This window comes from Bos grunniens, chromosome 15 (assembly GCF_055505025.1).
Source record: "Bos grunniens cultivar Pamir isolate PY7600 chromosome 15, Bosgru_T2T1.0, whole genome shotgun sequence".
Lineage (NCBI taxonomy): Eukaryota > Metazoa > Chordata > Mammalia > Artiodactyla > Bovidae > Bos > Bos grunniens.
The window spans coordinates 66,446,169-66,466,867 of NC_141179.1; the positions used below are offsets into that span (position 1 = coordinate 66,446,169).

General features: G+C 46.5%; 1 protein-coding gene across 6 annotated transcripts in view; it reads right to left on the bottom strand.

Annotated features, from left to right (window-relative positions):
* Window positions 1-18,345, bottom strand: part of SLC1A2 (solute carrier family 1 member 2) — a 168,038-nt gene extending 149,693 nt beyond the window's left edge. For 2 of the 6 annotated variants that reach the window (XM_086338656.1, XM_086338652.1), the window contains exon 1: window positions 814-1,078. Coding sequence is in view for 1 of the 6 variants with exons in the window: in XM_086338654.1 (XP_086194780.1) it covers window positions 17,638-17,654 (17 nt within the window). In the remaining 5 variants the exon portion in view is untranslated. Of the gene's footprint in view, window positions 1-813; window positions 1,082-17,637 lie in introns of those variants that run through there. The other 4 variants (XR_015141641.1, XR_015141646.1, XR_015141643.1 and 1 more) reach the window with 4 other exon arrangements.
* Between the last annotated feature and the right edge of the window lie 2,354 nt (window positions 18,346-20,699).

Consider the following 20,699-nt stretch of genomic DNA (forward strand, 5'->3'; position numbering starts at 1 on the left):
AAATTAAAACCCCAGGACTCTGTTATTAAGAATTTCAAGAACATGACTAAAGAGCATTAAGCCAAGGACAGGTCCCTTCTGAGCCCTGTGTAGCTGCCCATCCCATGCCCAGGAAGTCAGCTCTGCTTCCCCGTGTTTCTATGTGTATAATCAATAAACTCAAATAATCTAAGATTCTCTTGAAGGAGGACTCAGAAATTCTTGCAGTAAAGCTCACCCCCAGTGACCTTTTTGACTGTATTCATGTATATATTCTGTAAATATCCTATGGTTCTATGACATGAGAAATTCAAAAGTTAATTTTAAATGCCCCCTTGACCAGACACTAAACTCACAGCTACACAGAAGCCTGATTTTCCTGCTGCTTGAACACTCGAGAAGACCTCCATCTTGCTGACTGGCCTGGGCAGCTTAGCTCAAAGGTGGAGAGCAACGTCCTCTTTCGACCAGCATATGGACACATGGCTAAGGCCCTCCTCCTTCCTCTATGGTCTCCTCCTAAAGGAGTGAGCCCAGCAACCAGAACACAGTGCTTTCACACCTGTTTGAATTCGATTTCCTGCTTCCAACTGGGTTGGAACACAAGCTGGACTTCTGGGGTGGCTGGTTAGTCATTTGGAAGAGAGGAATATCCGCTTTCACGCTTCCACTCTTGCCATGTTTATTCTGGGGCCTTTCCAGTCCTTTCGAAACATACTTCTCAATCCCTTGTCTTTTTCCTCTCTCATTAAAAACCTTCTCTTCCTCCCCATGATTGCCTCTTCACTTTTAAAAAGTCTGCCAGGAACCCAGACCAAACCAGATTGGACCTACCCAGGCTCTGGAACCAGCAAGTCTCACTCGAAGCCCCCCGGTCACACTCAGGGAGAAGCCAGGAGGACTAGGATGACGACCCAGGACCAGGCTGGCAATGGCGACTGCTGTCAACTTGTTCTCAGCCTCAGTCCTGTTGCCCAGGTATAGCCTTGTGCTCCGGAGCTCTGGTCCCCAGGTATTTTAACAACTCCAGGTCACTTGGAAGTGGTAGGGCTTCCCTTCTCAAAAACCGTGGCAACAGCTGGTGCTGGCCTGCGGAGGGAAGTGCCTTCTGGCTCCTGATTCAGGGCAGCTGGAGAACCACCCTTGCCCCACAGCGCCCCCGCCTGGACAAACTGGGTAGATTTTTCTGTGTGCTGAACCATTATACATAGGGATTGTGTGTGGAGATCTGCAGCTTACTATCCTGGAAACCCACTGAGAGTCTTCAGAGGGAAAGTGAAAGCAAAGAAAGTAAAAACATGATCCGTGGATGCTCCAGCTAACAACGACTTCTATGTCAGAGGAGACTAGAAAACACAGCATCTCTACTTCAATTCTACTTTCAACTCAAAAACAGCAGTCTGACTGCCCTGGCTCTGAATCTAGGAAGAATCTAGCATTCACCATTAAGGATGATGAGGGTGGTTCCAGCTGAAGACTTTCTCATAAGGCTCAGGAAGGGGTTCCATAAACGGGCCCTTCATCCCATCACAGAATTCACCCTGAGGATGGAGAAAAAAGCATGCCGAGGGAGCAGAGTTTTTATTTTCTTATCCCACCAGGACACAAAAAACAGCCCTCAACATGTCCGTCCCAGCCCTAGAAAACTCCAGCAAAGAACTTCAAGAAATATAGGAATATCGCACATTTTTCTTTACATTACTGTTAGGGGAAGCACATTGAAACAGCCCACCCTGGACAGGCACCATAGTAGCCATTTGCATGAGCTGTTTTACGACAGGAGGTCCTGGTAAGGAACACGGAACTAACAACCCTCCACCAACCGGAAGAGTTTGGCAAAGGTCAAAAGGAGACACCACATGTCCGACCACCTCCCAGAATCCTTCTCTCTGGCCTCCATCTTGGCTGAACAAGGCTTGCACCACCAGGAAGAACTCTGAGTCAGAATGATTGGCCAAAGACAACCCGGAAACTGATCCCATCACCATAAAACCCGAGACTGCAAGCCATGTGGCAGAGCTGCTCTCCTGGGTTCCCCTACCCTGCTGCTCTCCACCCGGGCACCCTTTCCCAATAAAATCTCTTGCTTTGTCAGCAGATGTGTCTCCTCGGACAATTCATTTCCAAGTGTTAGACAAGAGCCCAGTTTCGGGCCCTGGAAGGGGTCCCCCTTTCTGCAACATTACCAGAAAACATATACCAACAGCAAGATGTTTCTATTTTTAGACCCAGCGCTTTTTCTTTTCCAACCACAATAGGAAGTCAAAGAAGGAACTCTAATGGGAATGTTTAAATACATTCAGAATCTCTTTAAAAGGTAAAAAGCATCAATATTAACAACGGAGTTGTCAGCTACGGGGACCTTTTTCTAGATCAGTTTCACAAGCAGTTGTACTGTTGAGCCCTGGATTTATTCACTGATGTAATTTACACATTATTTTTTACTTAAATCCTTCTTTGAATATCAAATGAGTGCTAACGTCTCCTTGCTTTCCTTCAGAAGGAAAGAGGAAAAGGAACAGAAAGACATCACTCAGAGAAAGCCAGAAGTCTTGGGAAAGGCAGGGGGAAGAGGGGGAAGCAGACTCAAAAACTCTTATCTGACTCCATTTTATTGCATTTTAAAATAACAGCAGCTATAGGAGTTTGTAATCTTTCCCAGACAACAGCATGGGAACATAATTGACTATGACAAATACATTTTTGGCCTCACAAGATGAGCTGCTGCCCAATTATTCTTATAACCTACTTGAACCTTGTCAACCTTTGCAGTGAAAAGGCTGGTTATTGACTGCTAGGCAGAGAAGTTCAACTGATCGCCAGGACCTAAAAAGGAGGACTTGTCCTAACAAGCAAAAGAGCAGGGTTGTTTTTTTTTTTTCAACTTTGGTGCTGTTCTTCCCTTAAAACCATCCTCTCTATGCCCCTGCATGTCTCCTTCCCAAATCAGACAATTCAGTTACACCAACATGCACTGTGATAATGATAAATTGGGGCACAAAGAAATGAATGTAGCCCTCATCCTCAGAGAGATCTCAGGATTGTGATGGCTCAGACAGACAAGAAAACACTTAGCACACTCCTGTAATAATGAAGCCTGTAGTAAATGTGATGGGGACAAAGTTCCTGGAAAAGGCCCAGCCCAAATGTCATCTCTCTAGAGAAGGCTTCCCTACATCCCCAGGCTGAGGTGGGTGAGTATTCAATTAATAAATGTGTATTGAGTGCATAGCGTTCGGATCCTGGGAGATGCCATGATGAACCAACCATCAGAGTGCTTACATTCTGGTGACGGAGGTAAGCAGACATAAGAAGATAAATAAAATTGTAACTGATGCCATGAAGAAGGGGAAAAGGAGAAATGATGTAGGACTAAGAAAGGGGGACCTACTTTCAGTGGTGGGATGAGAGGAGAGCTCTCTGGGAAACACTGCTCCAGCTAAGAACTAAAGAATGTTTCCGTGTAAGAGGGTGACGGCCAACTGGAGAATGGTGGTAGGTGGAGGATAGGAAGTGGTCCAGACAAAGGGAATGGGCCCTAAGGTGGGCAAGACTGGAGGGTGTTTGAGGAAATGAAAGTTAGGAGGTTGGGAAGCTTCCACTGGAGATATGACTTGCCTGGGCTAGCATGAAGCATGACCATGGAGAGAAAAGGCCAGACTTAGATACGTTTTGGAGATAGAACTGAGAAAGCTGTAGGTTGGGACTGATGGAAGAGAAAAAAACAGGGCCAATACTTAACTTTCTAGCTTTGACTCTCTAAAGAAACTTGGGAAGGAGTAGGGGTGAGTCTGCAGGGAAAATAACCAACAGTTCCACTGTACCATGGTCATTTTTTTGTGCATTGCCCAAATGGAGATGCCCATTAGGGTGAAGGATACAGGAAACTGGAGCTGGGAGGAAAGGTCTGAGATAGAAACACACACTTGGGAGTTATTGGTATACATGTGGTATGCAAGTGCCCACGAAGGGATCCAAAGAGAATGCAGAGCTAAGAGAATGGGGATCGAGAACGAGTCCGAGGAAGTTTTAGGAGCTACACAAGAGCACAAACGAAGGATTATGAAGAAAAATAGAAGAGATCCAGCTAGTGAGACTTAGAAAGGCTATGGACAGTGAAACAGTATAAAAAAATAAATAACAACCACTACTAAAATATGCCCAGCTCCAGCCAGCTGCCCCCTCTCTCACTCAAAGGGCCACCAGGGTTGGCTGCATGGGTCTAGCAGTTTAGGGACATGAGCTTTTCCACGCCCTCTGCTCTGAGCTCTCCTTCCTGGCATCGTGGGTTGAAGCAGGAAGACTGCAGGCAGCTCTGACCAAGCACTCAGAGCACTGCCCTGTCCTCTCCTGCAGGAGCCTCCAGAGCAAGTGATGAGTTACCCTCTGGGTCTACTCTTTTTCTTCATCAGCTTCTTCCACAAAGGGCACTCAAGATCTCAGCATCACTTAGACAACCTTTTGAGCATGCATACCTCACTCCTATACTGAAACGAAAGCAAGTAAACCAAAATGTAACCCTGCTCTCGCATCCTTCCCTTGATGCCCACTGTTAAAAAAAACCACATTCACTTTCTCTCCAGCCATTCCCAACTCACAATAACACGCCAACAGTAGCCCTTATTTTGCTGACTCTAGCTCTGCTCAGCAACCACCTTGAAAATGATCCCTTTTCAGGACTTACATTATTTAATGTCACTGTAGCATGAAGCAGTGTCAGCCACTCCAAGACCCTTAATTCTCTCCTGATTCCCCCCTTACTTCTCAACATCCTAAGTACCCTGAAGCACTTCTGTCCAGAGAGACACATGGGAGCTCCCTAAGAGTCTTCCCTCAACCCACTACATGTGCTTGGTCACTGAGTCCTTCTAAATATCCTTGGAATCTGGTAATACATATGCATCTCTATAACCTAATATAGGCCAGTATTTTCCACCCAGATGTCATCTTCTAACCAGTCGCAGTGGTCCTGCCTCATTCTCTTCTTCAAATTCATATTTCACTCAAAATTCTCCTAATAATTATAATAACAAAGACTTGGAGATGACCTAAATATCTATCAATCAAGGACTGCTTAAGTCAACTATTATATAACCATAGAGTGGACAGTGAGCTATTACCAGATCAGATAAAATCAGTCGCTCAGTTGTGTCCGACTCTTTGCGACCCCATGAATCGCAGCATGCCAGGCCTCCCTGTCCATCACCAACTCCCAGAGTTCACTGAGACTCACGTCCATCGAGTCACTGATGCCATCCAGCCATCTCATCCTCTGTCGTCCCCTTCTCCTCTTGCCCCCAATCCCTCCCAGCATTAGAGTCTTTTCCAATGAGTCAACTCTTCGCGTGAGGTGGCCAAAGTACGGGAGTTTCAGCTTTAGCATCATTCCTTCCAAAGAAATCCCAGGGCTGATCTCCTTCAGAATGGACTGGTTGGATCTCCTTGCAGTCCAAGGGACCCTCAAGAGTCTTCTCCAGCCCACAGTTCAAAAGCATCAATTCTTCGGCACTCAGCCTTCTTCACAGTCCAACTCTCACATCCATACTTGACCACAGGAAAAACCATAGCCTTGACTAGATGAACCTTTGTTGGCAAAGTAACGTCTCTGCTTTTGAATATGCTATCTAGGTTGGTCATAACTTTCCTTCCAAGGAGTAAGCGTCTTTTAATTTCATGGCTGCAGTCACCATCTGCAGTGATTTGGGAGCCCAGAAAAATAAAGTCTGACGCTGTTTCCACTGTTTCCCCATCTATTTCCCATCAAGTGATGGGACCAGATGCCATGATCTTCATTTTCTGAATGTTGAGCTTTAAGCCAACTTTTTCACTCTCCACTTTCACTTTCATCAAGAGACTTTTGAGTTCCTCTTCACTTTCTGCCATAAGGGTGGTTTCATCTGCATACCTAAGGTTATTGATATTTCTCCTGCCAATCTTGATTCCAGCTTGTGTTTCTTCCAGTCCAGCATTTCTCATGATGTACTCTGCATATAAGTTAAATAAACAGGGTGACAATATGCAGCCTTGACGTACTCCTTTTCCTATTTGGAACCAGTCTGTTGTCTCATGTCCAGTTCTAACTGTTGCTTCCTGACCTGCATACAGATTTCTCAAGAGGCAGATCAGGTGGTCTGGTATTCCCATCTCTTTCAGAATTTTCCACAGTTTATTGTGATCCACACAGTCAAAGGCTTTGGCATAGTCAATAAAGCAGAAATAGATGCTTTTCTGGAACTCTCTTGCTTTTTCCATGATCCAGCGGATGTTGGCAATTTGATCTCTGGTTCCTCTGCCTTTTCTAAAACCAGCTTGAACATCAGGAAGTTCACGGTTCATATATTGCTGAAGCCTGGCTTGGAGAATTTTGAGCATTACTTGACTAGCGTGTGAGATGAGTGCAATTGTGCGGTAGTCTGAGCATTCTTTGGCATTGCCTTTCTTTGGGATTGGAATGAAAACTGACCTTTTCCAGTCCTGTGCCCACTGCTGAGTTTTCCAAATTTGCTGGCATATTGAGTGCAGCACTTTCACAGCATCATCTTTCAGGATTTGGAGTAGCTCAACTGGAATTCTATCACCTCCACTAGCTTTGTTCGTAGTGATGCTTTCTAAGGCCCACTTGACTTCACATTCCAGGATGTCTGGCTCTAGGTCAGTGATCACACCATCATGATTATCTGGGTCATGAAGATCTTTTTTGTACAGTTCTTCTGTGTATTCTTGCCATCTCTTCTTAGTATCTTCTGCTTCTGTTAGGTCCATACATCCAATTCTTAATATGCAAACTGCATTATCCTATCCAGCTTACTTCAGCTTGCTTTTCACTTCATACCTCTAAGTATATAGGCATGCACATGCAGTTTGCATATTAAGGATTGGATGTTTACATTGTCTCATGTTACATGTTCCATGTCTGTCTCAAAAGACCCCAAAAGTGAGTATTTTTAGAGAACAGGATTGAGCTGAGAGACAATCTTTTATTTCTTTATGCTACTCTGTAATATTAGAAGTTTGGGGGTTTTTTGGTTTGTTTTTTAATAAGGCCACATTTTTCATTATGGGAAAAGAGCCACTAACCCAAAGGACAAAAAGTTTTTCTTTTAATTGTTTAAGATAATCTATTTGACAGTGGATAGTAAATTCTTCATACGCCCTTATCTATCTGATATATTTCATGTGCCAATTGTAGTCTCTAAATGTAGATTGAAAACAATCAGTGTTGCCTTACCCATTTGCTGGAAACATACACGATATCTATCTGCCATTGTAAATAAGAGACGTGTAACTCTTAAAAACAGGTAAGGAAGGAAGGAAGGTTTCGATGTTGGTTGCTTTACCTTCTGTTACTCTATAATTGGGCCATTTGAACTGAGTTGTCATGCTAATAAAAATACAAACACATTGATAACCCATGTCCTGGTCTCAAAGCAGACCAGGTCTCACCCGCTGTGAGAAAACAAGTGGAAATACCCGCAGAGGTATAATCTGCAAGGCCTTGGATTACATACAAAAGTGCTCTTTCGTCTCTGAACACATCTGCATATTTACCAAGGGAACAGAGCAGAGAAAAGTCAACATACAAGCGCTCTGGGCTGGAGGTTGACAGAACGCATGGCTTCTTGAATCAAAAGAACAAGGCAGTGGATGTTCCAGAAAGGGATGACCCAGTCCCCTGCCTCCCCTCTTCCAAGGCAAGGACTCCACGAGAAACAACAGTAGCAGGAGCATAGAAACAGCCGCTGTGAACGCTGGAACTATCAGTAATAGCTAGACTCTGGTTCCTGGGATATTTATCTGTTGATATTTCTGGCCCCTTCCATTCGCTAGAACAGGTTTCCCTTTCTTGGGCATCAATTTGAGATAATCAGGCTCCTGTTGGACCAGATACCTTTGGAAGGTCTGAGTGATGAGAAGGGTTAGGTCATCTGTCTTTGGGGGCTGTGTGGGTCACAGCTAGAATCAAGGCAGTGACGCCTGCTAATGCTCCCCAGCCTTGCCCACCAGAATCCACCTGCTTCCCTATTGCCCAACGGCACCCTCCTTTTAAGGCACAGTATTTTATTACAGATGACAGTTTTGTGGAGCCTGGATATTCAGATGGAAAGCAACGGAACCTCTCTCAAACATTTGAATTTGGAGCTAACAGTGGATGCTGTGGTGAGTTCCCCTGAAGGCCCCCATGTTCAGGACTGAGGCGTTTATCCCCCCAGCTGCCGGGAGTGTTGGTAAGTGACAATGCTTACCAACTCTATCTCTGTCTAAGGCCTTGCCGTGTCTTCACCCAGGGCCAGGCCCACTGCCTGAGCACAACCCAATCCAGAGGCGGGTTGTTCTAAGTGGTAGAGGTCTCTTTTCTCTCCATTCAGGACCTTTCTGCACCAGAACTTCCTGAAGGATGGGACAGGCACTTTGTTGGACTGTTTCAACTGCTTCCTCTGCTCCTCCTTGTTCCCTTCTCTCTTCTATAAGGATTTATTCTGAGAAGTTCTCTCAATAAATTTCCTGCACACAAGTCTCCATCCCAAAGTATTTCCCAGGAAAGAACTGCAACAGGTCCTCAACCCCAGTGTATTAATGTCTTGAAAAGACTGCAAATTTTGGTCTTTTCAGACTAAGACAGAAATGCCTGCAAATGATTAGTTCTTCGTTGAAATGTTAGCAATTAATCATGATGGAAAAATCAATGATCCCTGCAATGCTTCTGTGCTATGATGGTTTTACTAATGTCTGCTGATGGATGACTTTGAATCCCAGGAAAACACTAGGGGAACAGATTCAGTCTATAATTCCATTACACTCTATTCTCTTCTTAGAAATTAGTCCAATATTTACTTTTGACACTTCCTCTAGACCCTGTGTTGCATTTCAGTATAAAAAGTAACAGCTGAACCCATCCCCCAGAACTCATCATCCCTTTAGCATGTCTAAGCGTTGTCAGTTGATATTCATCCATTTCACTTCTAGACATAGTAACCCAATTTCGCTTTGTTCACATGGACTTCTCTAACAAAGCTGGTTATCAGATCATAACTGTCTTTTTACATGAATACTGAGATTAAAAACAAGAGCTTCCCAGATGACTCAGTGATAAAGAATTCGCCTGCCAGTGCAGGAGATGTGGGAGACAAGGGTTTGATCCCTGGGTCGGGAAGATCCCCTGGCAGTAGAAATGGCAATCCATTCCAATGTTCTTGCCTGGAAAATTCCATGGGCAGAGGAACCGAACGGCCTACAATCCATGGGGTCGCAAACAGTCAAACACGACTGAGCGACTAAGCACAGGAGGTAAAAACAAAACTACAATTTGGTCTACAAACAAAAATACAATTTTGCCTGATACCTAATTGAGAAGAATGCTTTCCTTCTTTTATCTGTTTTCTTTTACCTTATCTCCCTTGGTGCACTGCAACTGCTTCTTCTATTTGAAAATCTCTAGATTAATGTCTACAAGCTCAGGTCTAACCATCATTCTCAGTTGCCTAACCTTATTCCCACTTTGTTTCAATGGCAGTATTTTCTTTTGAATGTCACACCTCTGTTCAAAGATAAGTTCACTTCTTTTGGTCACCATTGCCATCCTTCTTGTGCGTTGCCTCTTAAATTCTTGATTATCTCTTCTTGCAAGGACACTTGGCTATCTTGCTTCCTTTGATCAAAATGATTGGAGCAAACAAATGAACAAAGGACTATAGACAAGTGGTCATGCCCTGTACTGTTTCCAAGCTTGTGAAATTTTAATAAAATGTGAATTAATTGCAAAATGTGGATACTATGAAACACAGTAGAAGTAACAGACAAAAAAACAGGTACCCAATTACAGTGTAAAAGCAAAATATCTCTGTTCCCCCATCTGTAAAATGAGCATAGTATTTCATAAGTTTTTCAAGGACTTGATGAAATCATATATGTGTAGTCATATAGACTTGGAATTCCAAGTTCAAGAAAATGGTCATATTTGTATTTGTTTATGGTGATATCTGGAGAAGGCAATGGCACCCCCACTCCAGTACTCTTGCCTGTAAAATCCCATGGACGGAGGAGCCTGGTTGGCTGCAGTCCATGGGGTCGCTGAGGGTCAGACACGACTGAGCGACTTCACTTTCACTTTTCACTGTCATGCATTGGAGAAGGAAATGGCAACCCACTCCAGTGTTCTTGCCTGGAGAATCTCAGGGACGGGGGAGCCTGGTGGGCTGCTGTCTCTGGGGTCGCACAGAGTCGGACATGACTGAAGCGACTTAGCAGCATGGTGATATCTGTAAACAGGGCTTCCCAAGTGGTGCTAGTGGTAAGCCAGTGCAAAAGATGCAAGAGACAAGGGTTTGATCCCTGTGTTGGGAATATCCCTTGGAGGAGGAAATGGCAACCCACTCCACTATTCTTGCCTGGAAAATCCCATGGGCAGAAGAGCCTGGAGGGCTACAGTCCAAAGGGTCTCAAAAGAGTTGGACACAACTGAGCACACACACACATATGAGAATCATCTCACGAACATCAAAAAAATATATTTGGTGGAGACATTTTTTAATCAAAAGAGAATGGGATCCTGTGAGAATTGAGATTCCCTAAGGACCAAAGGGACTCAAACAGCCAGTCTGGACAAAGTGCTGACATTTACTGCCACCTACTGGACAATCAGCAAACTGTGCCACTCTTAAAAATGCACAGAAATACATTCTCTGAGGGTCTTCCCAGGTGCCTCAGTGGTAAAGAATCCTCCTGCCAACGCAGCAAGACAAGGGTTTGATCCCTGGATCAGGAAGATCCCCTGGAGGAGGGCATGGCAACCCACTCTAGTATTTTTGCCTGGAGAATCCCATGGACAGAGGAGACGTCAGGCTACACCCCATAGGGTGCAAAGAGTTGGACAGGACCAACTGAACATAAACAATTGTAACAATATGTACAATTGTAACAATACACAACATATACAATTGTAACAATATGTTACAATTGACTGAACATACACACTCTCTGAATGATTCTTCCTCAATTTAAAAGGCATCCCCAGTCATCACTGTCTGCATATGTTGCAAAAAAAAAAAAAAAAAAGAAACAAACAAATCAAGGACATCAGCCACACTCCTAAGGAGATAAGAAAAGTAGCTGGGTTAGGAAATGGGTAAGTGAAGTCACAGCCCTAACCAGCCACGCTTGAAAATCACATAAGAAAGAATAAATTCCAGGGCCTGCTAAATGCTCCACTACATTTGCCACTAAGAAGTATATTCTCAAGGCTCGATATTCCAAAGGATTGAACCCATGTGGTCGTGCACTGGGCTGTCTCAAAGCACTGCATCTGATAAGACCATGCTATTGGTGTCTGGACAACCAATAATTACAAAGGAACTCTTCATTAAGAACACAGTTAATGGAAACAAAAAGAAGGGAGTGTTTTGAAGGGATTAACAAGAAAAGTAGCCACAACTGCTAGACAGCGTCATACCCTGAGAAGAGAGACACCAAGCTCTCTTGCTCAGTGGCTGCCTTAGAGAAGTAAGGGGTCAAGCAAGAAACACGAGCAACTGGTCTCAGAAAAGACTGTGTCCAACCTGGAGAGCACATGGCCTGTCTTGGGGGACAGCCACTCTTCATCCCCAGCTGACTCTTCCCACCCTCCACCCCTGTGGGACCAGTGTAGCCTAGCGGTTAGAGTCTGGGTTCCACAGCCAGGCTGTCCGGGTTTAAAATCTGGCTTTGCCACTCACTCGCTGTAAAGCCAACAGCAAGCTGCTTAATCTTTCTATGCCTCAGTTTTCACACCTGCGAAATGGGGACAATAATAGTCTTTTTAAATCACATTGTTGTGGGGATTAAATCAGTTTATACATGCAAAGTGCTTAAGCAACTGTAGGGCTGTTAAGTATTTCAATAAATGATACCAAGACAAAAGGGCTGGTCCTTTATTATCAGATTTCCCAACATTTGGGAGAAACCAGAATCAACATTTTTTTTTTTTTAGGTGAAACATTGTTAAGTCTGAGCAAACTATTTAAAGGTTTTCAGAATCCTGTGTGACCCAAAACATATATGTCTGTGGGCCACCTACAGTCCACGGGCATCCGATACCCCAAATCTGCTGCTATGGGAAGAGCGGAGCTTGGGAGGCAGACAGGCCTCCACCCACTTCCACCTTGGCCACCATCTCCGGGATCCTTCAGGCACAGGGGCTGGGAAGCTGGGGTGGCAGGGACACATGATGGGAAGTTCCATGCCAGATTACAAAGACTGAGTGACAGATGGCACTCCTGACGAAATGTAACAGAAGAAAGTCCTCTTGGTTTAAATGAAGCCTCTAATATACAGGGTTTGTAAGTGGGGGAGTGGGGGTTGTCCCTCTCCTTGCCCCCATGGACTTCATTCAAGGTCTTTAACACACACCACCACCTATTCTACTGGGACCCAGATGGGCAAATCCAGCCGCCAAAATAGAGTTCATTCCATTTTTTCTGATTATTTTATTTTATTTTTTTTTATATTTTATTTTCTTTTTTAACTTTACAATATTGTATTGGCTTTGCCATATATCAACATGAATCCGCCACAGGTATACACGTGTTCCCCATCCTGAACCCTCCTCCCTCCTCCCTCCCCGTACCATCCCTCTGGGTCCTCCCTTTTAAAGGACAGTCCTTGCTCAACGAGTCCATAATCTGAAGCAGCTGCTGAGACTGCCAAGAACACCAGACGGCCGTTCAGCAGACAGCCATGAGAAATTAAATGGATCCACGAATGAAAGATAAGTAAATAAATATCAATATCATTGGAAAACAGCCATTTAAATTAAAAAAAAAACCAAAACACACACACACTAAGAAAATGAGGTATCCTTTTCTGAAATTTAAGGATCTACCCCTGCCTTTATTCATTCCCCTTTCATATTGCTGGCCTATTGTCTTTTCTGCCATCATCTGATGCCAACCAGACAGATTTATAACGAGATGCAGGTCCTTTTCTATCCTACTGACAAATCTGCAACCCATCTGCCTCCAATCAATGATGGAGCACGTGGAGATGGAGCAATGAGATATTTTAAAACACTCCTTTAATTAATTCACTCCAAGGACTTGGCCGCTTGGTGTGGTGAGGGGTGAGGGGCAGACAGAGGGAAGAGAGAGCAAGCTCATGATCTGGTAAATAAAGAGATTTGCTGTAATCTGGATACCTAAAACCCTTGCTATGAAACATTCTGCTGGCCCCAACAAGCTGTTAAGGGTATGGGAGAGAAGAGAGCAGGCAAGGCGGTGTGTGGCATTTATTTGCTTTTTCAAACTCCCAGAACAAGTTCTGAAAATGCAAACAAAACTAAAATTTCATCTTGAGAATGACTCTTTTGCCTACTATTACTAGATTTGAAATGACCAGTGTCTGGTTTGATTAAAATAAGTATAGCAAGTGATTGAAATGAGGAGATGTAGTTGGTTCCAAGAGGAAGCAAGTCCCAAGGGGGGAAAAATCAGCATGAAAAACAATTTAGTTTGCCTTTAAAAGAGGGAAAAACCAGACATCTGGGCATTGTGTGATACAGCCGTGGAGGAGGGTAAGGAGGCAAGATTTTCACTGAAATCAACCTTTCTTGAGCTTCAAACTGTCAGTTTTGCAATCCTGGATCTGTATGATTTATGGCACACTGACCCAGAAATCTCACACCTTGTTGTTAAATATTGCCTGTTTCTGTACCCCAAGCACTGCCATCTCTTAAAGATTTTTCCTTATCTGACAATTCCCTTAAATCCAAAGCCAGGGGAGACAGCCCCTAATTATGTTGCATTAGAGAAGAAAAGAAGTGGCCATTGATACTGATGGGCAGAACTGTTTCTGGTTTTTAACATCTTGGCTTTTTCCATATCACAGGCTTCATTTGGTTTTAGAAATTGTTTCATGAGAATTAAGCTTTCAATCACTCACAAGAGGCGATCTTAGTAAACGTGAAATGGCTTTCTCATTTGAGTTTCATGCATCTTTATTTTACCCAGGGAGGCTGATTTTATACTCTTGAAAATGAGAAATTAAAACTGCATGAGGCAGGCAACATGCAACCCCCTCTGGACCCTACACCTATGCCCTCCGTTCCTTTTTCAATAAGTCTATTCTGTGGGTTCTTCCTCCCGCTGACCTCAACTTCACTCCCAAGGGGAGGCGGGAGAAGGCAATTGTTACGTTTTGCTTTTTGTTTGCTTGAAATAATAAATCCAGTGGTCCCTCTTGCGGGGCTTTTCTGCTGTCAGCAGCTTTCTGTTTTGCTGGCTTTCAAAGTCAAATTGAAACCCAAGCCCTTGCACTTGGCTTTTGCTCTGACCCCTTGGCTCCTGGGAGCTGATCAGAAGACAGATCGCCTTGGGTCCATGACATACTTGGTAACCTAGCCATCTCCCACCCCTAGAATGTATTTCTGAAATGCCTGCCACTACGCATCTGAGTGCTCCAACATAATTCAGTATATATTGGACACTAGCCAGTCTAATACTAATAATCTCTTCCCAATTTGGATCAGGACCAAAACCATAATTCTTAGCCATGTCTGAGGACTCAGAAAGACAGAATCCTCAACTATCAAATTAGACACTGCTTTGCAGGAAAATGCCCCTCAGGGTCTAGGAACTACCAAAGAGTCCATGTAGAGTCTTCCAGAAGCTGGATGCTAATAATCCCAATTCCAAACAATCATAAACCTCACATAACCAGATCGTGTTTGAGTATGCTGTGCAAAGGCAATAATCAAGTGCACAGGCTGATAATGAGAATATTCCCAAAGGCAATTTGCACAGTGTATGCCAAAGTTTCAAAAGAAAGCTGGTAATATCCTGTGCCAGACATGCCTAGCACACTCTTCCATGATAACTGGTATTTCCAGATGGTAACTCTAAAGTTGGGTCAAGTCCTGGAATCTTCCCGGAAAGATGATGATACATTCTATGTAATTTTATCCTTAAAGTTCATCCTCATTGGACCGCCTATTTCACAGTTACTGGAAGAATCAAATGTGATGATGACACGAAAGAGCTTTGAAAGTGAAGTGCTAAACAAACATAAGATGTCACTATGGCTTCTAATAATTCTTTCAAAATTGGTAATCTGCCTATGTTGTTGACTGTAACTACATCACCAAATAAATGGTGACCAGAATGGCCAGTTTGCCATACAGTTCCATTCCCCAAACATTCAGGATCAATCGAACTCAAAATACATATATTGAAAGCATAAGACTCTGTTGCTATTTTTTGTTTCCTTCTCAGCAATGTTTGTTTCAAGGAAACAGCTTGATATGGGCTAACAAAGGCAACCAACCAGTCTGTGGATTCTCCGTGAACTTCCCTTTACAAGGTACATTAACTAAAGGCATCAGAAGAGGCAAGAGAATCTCACTAAACCATATGAACAGTCTACTAATCAAAGTCTTACATCTTTGGAGCCCCCACACACCCAGAGTGCCCACCACGTAAGGTCTACCCAACAGGTCCTGAGTTAATGCATCTGGTGAAAAGATGGAAGAAAGGAAGAGAAGAAAAAAGGAAAGACCAGGGCTTCTGAGAGTGTCACCTGCTCATCAGTACTGCTCTGAAATGATAAAGGGTCAGAGTTCTTTCTCTATTTGTTTCCCAGTCTTTCAAATTTTCTCAGTTCCTCCCTAAATACAAATACCTTTGACCAATCTTTTCTTGACAATGGCACAGGGCATAATACCTTACTAATAGAATGTGAATCCCTTCTGCTCTATACTTAAATCAAATAGAGAGTCAAATCATTTGGCAGCTCTCATTTAGGACAAAGGTGAGATAAACACCACTTGACTGGGGGATTCTTGTTGTCTTAACCTCTCCCTTTACTATCTGGCCATCAAATAAGGATGCAGGACTTGAAACACTGCCATCATCCATCTTTTTCACAGATGTTGTCCAACCTAGCCCTTACAAGCAGGGGCAAATCTAGAAGGGACCTGAAAGCAGCCAGTAGTGCCTTTGTATCTTCTCTAATATGAATGACTAATTAAACAGGCAAAAAGACTCTGAGGATGAGGCATATTAACATTGAACTCTAGAGATCTGTGGTAGAACAATGTACTGCCCTCCTTGTACACAAACCTCTTTCCAGAGCATCGGTTTGGAGAAGAAACAGTCAAAAAGGTCCACACAGCTGAACTGTTAGGACGAAAAGAGAGGAGAAATGCTACAAGATACCAGCTGCCCCCCACCCGCTTTGGAAGGACTCCAGGGGCCAGAAGGACTCCAGGGCCAGAAAAAAAGATGGGTTCCTTCTCCTGGACACAGAGCAGACGGTTTCAGAAATATCTGTCCTTCCTTGGAGGTTGAAGTTTAGAGCTCTAACTTTGGGGCTGCTTTATATGTCTACTTAGCGATCGATTTCCCAAAACAAGCCTGCAGAGTTGGTAAAATTTGTTAGAAGCCCTGGAAAGCTCTGGCACCAGGGATGCTCCACCTGTGCTTAGAGGAGCCCCTGGTACTGGCTTGCCACTTAATATGGATCCAGTGATGCCTTGCAAGAGGCTAATGCACTTTTGTGAATGAACCAAAGGGCTGAGCTCCCCAACCAGTCCCTTTATTCTTACTCAGACTCTACCAATCTGAGAGACTTCCCTGGGAAATACTGATCCAGGGACCTAGCTTTGGACCCTTCCTTGGGCTTCCCTTGTGGCTCAGCTGGTAAAGAATCCGCCTGCAATGTGGGAGACCTGGGTTTGATACCTGGGTTGGGAAGATCGCCTGGCTAAGGGAAAGGCTACCTACTCCAGTATTCTGGCCTGGAGAATTCCATGGACTGTATAGTCCATGGGGTCGCAAAGAGTCGGATACGACTGAGCCACTTTCACTTTCTTTGACATAGGAGTACGAGTACTTAAGGGTTTCTTGCAGCTAAATCTCCTTCCTGGTAAAGAAGCTGCCCTTATTATCAGCGGGAGCATTCTCCATCCAACTGCAGCCTCAGGAGGCAGGAGACAACTCCAAGACAGCGAGGAGAATCGGGGAAATCAACGCTCCCCCCGCTGGAATTTGGGGACTCCTGTCCCTCCTGTTCTTGCCCGAAGCCACTTATTTTCCCGCCTCTTCTCGGGAAGCACCCAAATCTTTTCCACGCTTCCTTCAAACTGGCTAGGGAGATTCCGCCATCCAGGGACAAGGAGAGATCAGAGCAAGCTGGGTATCTGCTCTGCGACTCTGCAAATCTGACATTCAAGGCTGCGCGCGCTGGGCTTCGCCCCGCCCCAGCCCGGGTCCCAGTTCATTCATTCCCGGCCGGTCCCCACCTTCCATCCGGCGCCGAGCTCCAGGCGCTGCTTCCCTCGGCAGCGTCTGCCGCTCTTACTGTGCCCAATCCCTTATTGTTTGCAAATCTCAAAAGTAACCCCAAGAGGATTCTTCGTCACTCTTTTGCACACCTCCACCGAAACCTTTTTTAATTAAAATGAAACAATCCTCTGTCTCTCGCATCTTCAAAGGGTTAAGCAGCAAGCTTCGCGAAAGAAAATCAATATCCTCTCCACCATCCCACCCCCAGCCCAGCCATCGCTCCGTCACGGTCTCCGAGGCCCGGCGCCGGCGTCTCTCTGTTCTCATCCGGGATAGGGAACCGCCACTCCGCGCGCGCGCCGCCCCCACCCGCATCCCCTTGCCTGCCGGTAGCGAGCAAAGCCCCCCTCACCCTTCAGTGGATGCCATGTCCTGGGGTAACGCCCCCTCCTCTTCGGCACTATCCGGCAGCGGCGGGCGTGGAGTGAGCGGGAGCCGGGGTGAGCGCAAGAGTGCAGCAGAGCGCAGTATTTAAGGGGGGAGCCTCTCCCCGCCCTTCCACCCCCCTCCTGGGTAAGCCCTTTAGCGCCTCAACGCGCGCAGGAGGCTCCAGCCGGCTCTAAGCCGCGTCCCCGCTCTCCGCCGCGCGCGTCCCGCGCTCCCTCCGCCGGCCTCGGTGTCGCTTGGCTGGGTGCTCTGGGTGGAGGGCGGGGGAGTGGGGGTGCTTGGAGGGTGGCTTCCCCGAGAGAGCGCCGCCCTCGGGCTGCAGGAGGGGGCGCTGGACGGCGTGCAGCGGCCACCTGTATTTGCTCCGGGGCTCGCCGCGTGGCGGAGCGCGGGCTCGGAGGACGGTGGCAGGGGGGAGGGCGGCGAGTGTGTGCGGTGGGTGTGCAAGGGAGTGGGTGCGTGCGTGCGCGCGTGTGCGGTGTGTGTGTGCGCGCCAGGAGAGGCGGTGGAGGCCCCTGCACCCTGGCTCGGCGCCGGCCGGGGAGGGATTGCAAGGTTTAGCCCCGCCGGAGCTGGGGATTTGCAGGCGATCCCTCTCTATTTTCGTCGAGAGCTGACATCACCAGGGCAGCCGCCTCGGGAGACTCCTTTAACTGCCGCCCCCTCGCCCCCAGTCTCTAGACGCGGTCCCTCCTCTGCCATCCCTCCGCCCCCAGCCTCTCGCCATAAATTAGCCAAATAAGAAAAGAAGCCCGGCTGGTCTCCCGGGAAAGCCCGGGCTGCCCGTGGCAGGAGCCCAGGATCTAAGGAGTCGCTATTGTTTCCCCTCAAGCCCGCGTGGCCCCGGGTCACCCCTCGCTGGGCACAGCGCTGGCCACGTCGCGGAGACCTGGGATGCTCCTCTGTCCTTGCCTCCCTGGAGCAGCCCCCGGCACCTCGCCTCACTCCTTGGTACACCCGCTCGGGCTTCATTCCCAAGCTCATCCTCACCGGCGGCACACCCACTCCATCCTCCCACGTCCTGGGTACCAGGCCTAGCGAAACCCAAGCGGCCGAAACACATGAGTGGCCACGGCCGAAATACAGCCCAGCTGCGCACCTCCCTTGCCTCGGCCCGAATAAATCTCCGGCCTTCAATTATGCATCGGGATTAATATTAATGCAGCTCCCTGGGGCGGCGGGAGGGTACGGGATTGGGGGCGGGGGGGCTGTAGGTGTTTGTTTGTTTGTTTGTTTGTTTTAAGCCAAGGGAGGTCGGCCTCGGGGGCGCTGGTGGTGAAGAAGTGGAGAGATGGTGAGGCAAGTAGCGGGGACGGGTTTCCACCCACTCCACTCTGCTCATAGTCGGCTTCTGTGCCCCGGGGGCGGCGTGCGGAGACAGATGGGCTCGGTCAAGGGAGGGTCCGAGCCTCCCCGCCGGCTTTGCATAATAATGGCAAAATCCGTGCAGATTTTATTATCTCTGGGAAGAGGCAGACACCTACTGCTCCACCACCTGCCGACGTAGCGGCCACTGGGGAGGGCACGCCTCATTTTGCTCTTCCAAGAAATGGAGCCAAAACAACCCCCTTTGCAGGGCCGCGGTGAGAATTAAACAGACTCTCTTGATTTCCAGAGTGGCAACTCGCCCGAGAGATGTCCGCGGTGCAAACCTGCCCCTTGGAACTTGCCAGATTTCTCCCGGCGGGGTCTGGGACGCGGGTACTGCCCTCAGTCGCCGCATGCCTGGCCTGGTTCCTGGCGCTCTCCAGCCCGATGGTTGTGCTGACACCTTTCCGAAGACCGAATGCAGCTGGCCACGTAGAAACTCGGGAGTTCCTCTCGGGGACCGTGCCAGGGGAGCTGGAGCTCCAGCAGGGCGGCTTCGTGGTTAAATGCCTGACGCTGATATCTGAAAGCTGGAGTTCTTCACCTTCCAGTGGGATAATCTGGGAGGAAATTCCTCAACTCTTCCTCACTCCTTCTGCAAAACGGGAGTACCATTCCCAACCGCACAGAGCGAAGAGATCTAAATGAAATTAAAAGACACGCAGAGTTCTTAGAGTCTGGCACCCAGTAAACCTTCAAAGTGTTCAGTTTAATCTAAGCGTCCTTGGAGGATAGTTTTCTGAGCACGATATCCAAGAGGGAATAGGCAGATGAGGGAAATAACAAGAAAAAGAGGAAAGAACTAAATAGAAGGTTTTTAGACGTTTCTGTGCACCTCCCTTCTCCAAATCTGAATTCGAACATCTTCCTTCATCCAAAGCTTCCCCCATCTTGTCCCTTCCCTCTCTCTCTCTTTTCTGTAAGCCCCCGTTAGATTAACCAGACCTATATCTTATCTATCATAGGACCCCTCATAGCATCTCTAATTTTCTTTTTTAAAAATTTAGTTGCGATTTATAATCATTTGTAGATGAAAAACGACCTTCCTGAGCCTCCATGTCGTGTTTGGTTCTCCCTTTTGAGTCCCGTCAAGAGTGGACGTGTGACTTTGTATGTGAGGTTTTCAGGTGCATATCTGTACAGTCTCATTTTCTCTTTATAATTTAAAGATTTTACTGCCCTTTCTGCTGAGGTGACAGCTGGAGAACAACACCTCGGGCATCTTCCTAGATGTTCGTGCTCCCAGCACACTACCACACCCCCTATACAAGCAGCACGGAGGAACTCCTCTGTCTGAATCCCTCAGTACCTGCACTCAGGTGAGGAGCACTGAGCCACACCGTTCCTCAGCTCTCACTGCCAAGGGCAATACAGCTGGTGGCACAGAAACACAGAGCAAGTAAAAGGACAGAGAAAGGGGGGTGGTGTTGATTTTACACATTAAACCATCTGATCAAAAGCAGTCTTAATTATATTTTCAGCGTTCAGGATCAGAGAGAATTCTGGTGGGTCAACAAGCATGGCCAGGTTCCATGGGAGAAGTGGCTCCACTTTGCACCTTCCCTGCAAGCGGCTTTGTTCGGGAACCTTCACATCTCATGCTACAATGAGAGACATTTGCATTCAGCTGCCCTTGGAGATGAGGCCTATTAAATCGTG